The following is a 7,491-nucleotide window of genomic DNA, read 5'->3' as shown; positions in this document are numbered from 1 at the left end:
CAAAGCCCTAATTTCAACCCATTACGAAAATCAACCCGACCCGTCAAAACAAAACAAAAAAACCCGACCCAACAACAGCAACAGAACCGCCATTTTTTCCGGCGACCAGAATGGCAACAGGACGACCAAGAACCGTCGGACTCGGCGCCCTCCGCCGTCAATCCCTCCGGGCTTACAACGAGCCGTTCACTCCTAATGTTGTAGAAAAAGATGAAAACGAAGCCCACATTCTCCGGCTCGAACTTCCTGGTCCCAAATTTTGCATTCAATTTTTATTTAATGAGTTTTATTTTATTTTTTTAATTTATAATATTAAAAAATAACTTTCAAAAATATTTTTATTTTTTCAACCATTACAATATTATCAAAATTTTAAAATTATTTCCTTAAATATTAAATTACTTCGCGGAATTTCGATTTAAACTAGAAAGGAGGGAGAGAACCGAGAGAGATTTTTCCCCATTGGCTAAATGGGTCTCGTTCTCGACTCGGCCAAATCTCCACCTACTCACTTTTATATAGATAGAGAAATTTTAAATTTTGAATTTTTAAAAATTATTTTAGGAAATATTATTGAATTTATTAGTTACAAAAAAAAATATATATATATATATATTAAAATTATTTTTAAATTAACATTTTTTTTAAATATTATATGAAAATATAATATATATTCTCAACCAAATTTTAATCTCAGCTCCTATTTTCACAAAAATTTTACGAGATTGAAATAAAAGGCAATAACGGAGACAAAAAAAAGTCCCTAAATCTTCATTCAAACAAACTTTTTAGTCAAAATCATACCTCGGGGTTGAATTTCGGTCTAATATTGTAATGAAATTGTGATAAATAGTCAATAAAAGTGATAATATTGTTTTTAAGGAAGAAATATCTTTTAAAAATAAAAATATAGGGGAATTTGAATATATATATATATATATATATTATTATTTTTTAATCTGATAATTTTGTTTTGTGATGGAATTGTGTTTTCAGATTTCAACGAGCAACATGTTAAGGTTAAAGTGGAAGAAGGGGCACGGACGGTGGTGGTGACCGGAGATCGGCTTCTCGCAACTAACAGATTGCTCATATTGAATAAAACTTATCCAATCCCACAAGATTGCTCAATCGACAAAGTTCATCATAAATTAGAGGCTGGATTTCTCACCATTACAATGCCCAAACAAACTGCGCCACCGGCGGCGGTGGCCACGGCGGCGCCCAAGGATCCAGAACAAACAACCCCAGAAAAGGGGAGTGGAGAAACCATGCCGGAAAACGCTACTCCGCCGCAGAAAGAACCAGAGCAAAAAACCCCAGAAAAGGGGAGTGAAGAAACCTCGCCGGAAAATGCTTCTCCGCCGCAGAAAGAACCAGAACAAACAACCCCAGAAAAGGGGAGTGAAGAAACCTCGCCGGGAAATGCTTCTCCGCCGCTCAAAGAACCAGAACAAGCAAGCCTAAAAAAGGGGAGTGAAGAAACCTCGCCGGGAAATGCTACTCCACCGCCGAAAGGACCAAAACAGACGAGCCTAGAAAAGGGGAGTGAAGAAACCTCGCCGGGAAACGCTACTCCGCCGCCCAAAGAACCAGAACAAACAACCCCGAAAAAGGAGAGTGAGGAAATCTCGCCGGAGGAGGAAGATAAGGGAAAATCTGCAGAACTCCAAAAGAAGGGCTCAGTGAAGGCTGAAGAAGAAGCTCCAACACTGGCGCCGACGGAGGTGCCACCGCCTGCGGCAGCTAAAAATGGGCCGGTACAAGGAGAATCCGGCAAGGAGAAAACGCCGCCGGATGAGAAAATCAACAACCCAAATCAGAAACCAACAGAGAAAGGAAATCAAAATCCAGAAAAGGGGAAGGAATCAAAAACAGAGGAAGTGGGTAAGAATGAAAAAACCGGCAAGATCGGCACCGGAACTCCATCTCAGAAAGCGACAACTGGTAAGAAATATGCCGCCGGCTTCACGAACACAAGGAGGGTCTTACCGGTGACGGCGAGTGTCGCGGCGGCGGTTGTGACAGTAGCGGCCGCATATTTAGCATTTGCATATTACGGATCTTCGTTCGCTATGGAATGAAGCTGAAATTCGCAATGGCTTCAAAAGAATAAACAAAACTTTAAATAATTTTTCTAACGTCATTACCCTTATTTATAATATAGTTAACTATATTAAAAATAAAAAATGAGATAATGTGTCACTCATCCTCAATAATCCTCTCATCGAACAAAGTACACCATAGAGCCACCCCCGAGGTCTATGTAACCCTCGAATAGCCGCCCCTTAATCAAGAAGCCCTCGAACAAAGTACACCTTTTATTCGACACATGAGTCACTTTTGACTATATCTTCGAGACTCCCAACTTCTTTATTCGACATTTGAGAATTCTATTGACATCACTAAGTTAAGAGCATGACTCTGATACCATGTCATGACCTTCTGCAACAGTATGATATTGTCCACTTTGAGCATAAGCTCTCATGAAATTTCGACTTCAAAATCATTATTTCAAAATCTAACCAACCGAACTCTAAATAAAGATTTGAATCCCCCCTTCCTTCTAAAATTATAAATATTGGAAGTGGCAACTTTTGGCTTCAAATCCTGAGTAAAGGCAAAAATTTAAGCGTTTGTAGTGAGCTTAGAAACCATGGGTAGCAGTTCATCCAAACATGGGTAGCAGTTCTTCCAAACATGGGTAGCAGTTCTTCCAAACATGGGTAGCAGTTCTTCCAAACATGGGTAGCAGTTCATCAAAACATGGGTAGCAGTTCATCCAAACATGGGTAGCAGTTCTTCCACAAATGGGTAGCAGTTCTTCCACAAATGGGTAGCAGTTCTTCCTAACATGGGTAGCAGTTCATCCAAACACCGGTAGTAGTTGATCAAGTTTCCTCGGACATGGGTAGCAGTAAATTCATTTAGACCAAACCACCAGAGAAGGGAATATCAGTGTAAGGCAGCCATGTATCTCCCATAGTAAGATTATAGACAGTGAAGTTCATAGCTTGAGTAATATTCATCAAGCTATAGCCAGGCCAATCCACCCTCAAGCTTGTGTTAGCTCCTGGCCCATAATTCTCAAACTCCCCATAATACAAAGTGTCCAACCCTGCTGTTCCATTCCACTCCAACCACCCCACAGGGCTGATCAAATCCCCAATGTAACACTGCATATACACTGTTCTTGAGTACTGCTTCCACGGCCGTCCAAGATAGTTTGTCGTCGTCGAGTTTGAGTAATCCGTTTCCCAGTCGGGGGCTGCCTTGATCGTGCAGTCGTGGATCGAAATACCTGTGTTTTGGTTCGGATCGGTTCGGCCCTGTGCCGTGATGGCGATCTTTTGGTTCGGGAGTGGCTTTCTGGCGTATAGATTGCATTTTTGGAAAACTGCAGCGGCATTGCCAAATATGAAATCTACTGTGCCGTAAATGTCACATTCTCGGTAGAATTGTCTTAGGGAATGGACGTAGAGAGTGTCTTGATAGCCCTCGAAGCTGCAGCGGTAGAATGTTGAGAGATCTGCACTGCTCCTTAGTGCTACTGCTTGGTGCTTCTCTGGCCCTGCTGTGTTCCTAAATGTCACATCTATTGCTACAAATCTATCCCCACAAACAGCTGCAAACATATAGCACATAAAATCCAAGCATTAAACTAAGATTTATATATCAAACAGCGTAAAATAACATGATACACGGGAACTGCACTGAACGGGTCGAAGAATGGAGAGGGAGTGGTGAGAGATTTCTTCCTATTAGTTAAACGAGGCTGGGCGTCCCTGTCAACTAGATTGGACCGCCATCGTGAGGATGATGTATGAATAGGAAGTGAGGACAGAGACGAAGCAGGCTTATGTAAGAACTCAAGTTCATCGCTAGCAAATATTGTCCTCTTTGGGCATTCTCTTTCGAACTTTCCCTCAAAGTTTTTAAAACGCGTCTGCTAGAGAGAGGTTTCCACACTCTTATAAAGAATGCTTCGTTCTCCTCCCAACCGATGTGGAAACTCACAATCCACCCCCTTCACGGCTCAGCGTCCTAGCTGACATTCATTCCTTTGTCCAATCGACATGGGACTACCCACTCCACCACCCTTCGTGGTCTAGCGTCCTTGCTGGTACACCGCCTCGTGTCCACCCCCCTATGGGGCTCAGCCTCCTTGCTAACGCATCGCCCAGTGTCTGGCTCTGATACCATTAATAACAACTCAAACCCAGTGCTAGCAAATATGGTCCTCTTTAGGCTTTCCCTTTCGAGCTTCCTCTCAAGGTTTTTAAAACACGTCTGCTAGGGAGAGGTTTCCACACTCTTATAAGGAATGTTTCGTTCTCCTCCCCAACTGATGTGGGATCTCACAATTCACCCCCCTTCGATCCCTAGCGTCCTCGCTGGCATTCATTTCCCTTCTCCAATCGATGTGGGACCCTCCAATCCACCACCCTTCGGGGCCCAATGTCCTTCTTGGCACACCACCTCGTCTCCACCCCCTTTGGGGCTCAGCCTCCTTGCTAACACATCACCCAGTGTTTAGCTCTGATACCATTAGTAACAGCTCAAGCTCACCACTAACAAATATGGTCCTCTTTCAGACTCTCCAACTAATATGGGATCTCACAGCTTCCCCGTCTTCATCCTACCTCATGAAGATCTCTACTTAGAATTCAGCGAAAATAAGTAAACAGGTTATGAGTTTACGATTTACTTACTAAATGTAGAGGAATTATACGTCGTCCAACCATCGACAACGCTATGGTTCCCAGTGATGACGGTTCGGTTAATGCCATCACCAACGAGCATTATGTTGGTTTTGTATTTGGGGATGACGACGTATTCTTCATAGTATCCTCCTCTAACATAGATAACAAAGTAGCCATCTCGAGGCATTGAATTGTTGGGAGCAAAGGCAATAGCATCTCCAATTGAGGTGAAGTTGTCTGCACCAGTAGAGCTAACAACCACAGTATCGTTGATGAAGATTCCTGTGGTGCCTAAATCAGCCAACAAACGCTTCCTTCCTGAGCAGCCCGTGGATTGGTTGCATGAACCCATTTTATGTAGTCCCTGATGCAAACTTAACCCATTAAGCCTATAGTTTCCTAAAGAATCAGCCAACAAATTTAATAAATGCAAGCAATTTCTAGTCACCCTATTCGATCTGTTATGTCATTATTCGATTATATCGACTATTTCAAATATCTCGATCAAATATGTCCCTTTTAAATATCAAGAACCAAATGTCTAATAAAATTATCCTTAAAAAGTTTTAATAACACTCTGGCATTCTCGAAAAAAAAAATACCCTCCCGTGACACCAAGCTTATCAACATATTTATACCGGTTCCGAAAAACATAAATAAATAAACAAAACAAATATAATCATACTAATATCCTAATCAGGAGAGATCAGCAATTAATTAAATACAGATTAAGCTAAATTTATGCATAATTTATATATTATATTCCACCCCTCTTGTGATAATTTTCCTCCATATTTAAATTATTTTGGTTGGTGGATATTAAATTCCATTAATATTTGCACATGCCTCTGTTTTTTCCCCCTAATTTCACATGTTAGTTAATAGTATTAAGAGAGATAAGTATACAGCTCCGCCAAAAAGCCAAAACAGGATAAAGTTATTAAATAAAATTAATGTATAGTTTTTACATTATATAATTATGTACCACTTCCCAAGTCCTAACTCCTAGAAATAATATCTACCCACAATTTAATTTCATATGGTTGAAGGATATTTAATACAATTAATATTTTAATATAAACAACTGGTTTTTGCCCCATTAATATCCCTTTGTGGGGGAGAATAATAAGGTCATGGGAGAGTTGGATCCACTTTTAAAGCAATACATTTAAAAAAAAAAAAAAAAATTGAAGTATGTACTTACAAAATATAGATAAATAATATTATTATTTTACGAAGATAAATATATTTCTAAAATTTATAAATATAAGAATAACCTATAATATTTTTTTAGAAAATTTATTAATAATTTAACATAATGAACTAATTTTAAGATCTTGAACTAAATTTGAATATTAAAAAAATGTTAAAATAGAATTAAATTTGAAAGTCAAAATAATAATTCAACTAATTTTCTTTTAAACATAGTGTATAATCAAAGAAATTGAATGTGTTATAATAGGTGAATTTCATACCCTTTTTATAAATATATATTTAATAAATTTTTAAGAATTTTTAATTCTGTAATTAAATTTTATTTTACTAATTATTAAAAGTTTAAATGTCAATTAAACACGAAATAAAAAAATAAAAAAATAAAAAATAAAACTTATTTTAACACAAAATAGATAAAAATTAAAATTTTATAATTTTATTAGGTATTTTTAAATGTTTTTTCTATTTAATATTTTCTTTTTTCTTCTTCTTAAATCATATTTATCCACGAGTGTAATTACATTTTTACCCTTTCTTGATCCAAATTATCCTCTTATAGATATGGTAATATTTTAAAAAAAATAACCATAAATTACAAATTTCATCCCTATAATATAGAAAAAATTAAAATTTAGTCTATATAATTTTAAAAATTAGAAAATTTCATAAATATAGTTTTCAAACTATTTATAAAATTTTATCAAAGGGGACAAAACTGTAATTTTGAAAATGGTAGGGACTAGATTTTAATTTATTTTTTTTTAAACCAAAAAAAAATATATATATTATATATATATTTTTTTTTTGCCCAATTTTTGTTTTATGCATTGAATAAAGCAAATGAAAAGTTCCGTGTAACTGAACGAACAGACAAACAGCGTAATTCGTACCTTGATCAGCGTGTTCAGTGGCTCTCTGTTCCGTGCGCCCGCCGCGGAATCCCCTCCGTCTCCCTTCATCAGCCGCTTCTTCCACAGTCGCGACAACGAGTTCGTAACCAATCCCAACGACACACTGTACAGTTGTCCGGCGCTCGACATCGGCGCCGTTAGCGCATTCCCCAAACTACTCCTCGATTCCACCAATCCGTCTATACAAGTCTGGCCGTTCGTGACGATCGCGCTCAAAATACTCTGAACGCGCTCCACTAGTTCCTCATCCACGCTCTTCGCCGCCTCCAATACGCTCTCAATCGACCGGAGAAACTCCACATTTGAATCGGAAAGATCTCTGCAATCTTCCAGAGCGCCGGCCTCCCGCTGATTCAGCCTCGAATCGCTTCCTCGATCGAGATAGTCGCCGATTACGCTCGACATTTTGATCGCCTGTTTGAGGCAGTTCTTGACGGAGAATTTCCCGTAGCCGTAGGGATCGGAGGGAGAGAATCGGATGGAGGAGAGAATGGAGCGGCAGAGCTTAGGGTAGAGAGTGGATTTACAGAGGTCCGCGGATGGTGGTGGTGGTGGAGGAGAATCGAAAGCTCCGGCGCGGCGGAGAGAGAGAAGGAGAAGGAAAATGAGAACTGAGTTCATAATTTATTCAACTCGGGAGTGACTCGGTGAGTGAAGAAAGG

General features: G+C 39.0%; 2 protein-coding genes across 2 annotated transcripts; one reads left to right on the top strand and one right to left on the bottom strand.

Moving 5' to 3' along the window:
• The first annotated feature begins 5 nt into the window (after nt 1-5).
• Nucleotides 6-2,132, top strand: RTM2 (HSP20-like chaperones superfamily protein). Its single transcript, XM_023685265.2, has 2 exons — nt 6-249; nt 997-2,132. The coding sequence occupies exons 1-2, from the start codon at nt 111-113 to the stop codon at nt 2,082-2,084; spliced, it is 1,227 nt and encodes a 408-aa protein (XP_023541033.2). The 5' UTR covers nt 6-110; the 3' UTR covers nt 2,085-2,132.
• Nucleotides 2,133-2,176: 44 nt separating this feature from the next.
• On the bottom strand, nt 2,177-7,485 carry LOC111801316 (putative pectinesterase/pectinesterase inhibitor 25). Its single transcript, XM_023685264.2, has 3 exons — nt 6,809-7,485; nt 4,713-5,067; nt 2,177-3,625 (listed from the first exon to the last, which is right to left on the bottom strand). The coding sequence occupies exons 1-3, from the start codon at nt 7,448-7,450 to the stop codon at nt 2,928-2,930; spliced, it is 1,695 nt and encodes a 564-aa protein (XP_023541032.2). The 5' UTR covers nt 7,451-7,485; the 3' UTR covers nt 2,177-2,927.
• Nucleotides 7,486-7,491: the final 6 nt, after the last annotated feature.

The sequence above is a fragment of the Cucurbita pepo genome, chromosome 9 (genome assembly GCF_057944985.1).
Source record: "Cucurbita pepo subsp. pepo isolate OVF chromosome 9, ASM5794498v1, whole genome shotgun sequence".
Taxonomy (NCBI): domain Eukaryota; kingdom Viridiplantae; phylum Streptophyta; class Magnoliopsida; order Cucurbitales; family Cucurbitaceae; genus Cucurbita; species Cucurbita pepo.
The sequence above is the reverse complement of the archived record's forward strand: the minus strand, read 5'-3'. Positions and strand labels throughout refer to the sequence as shown.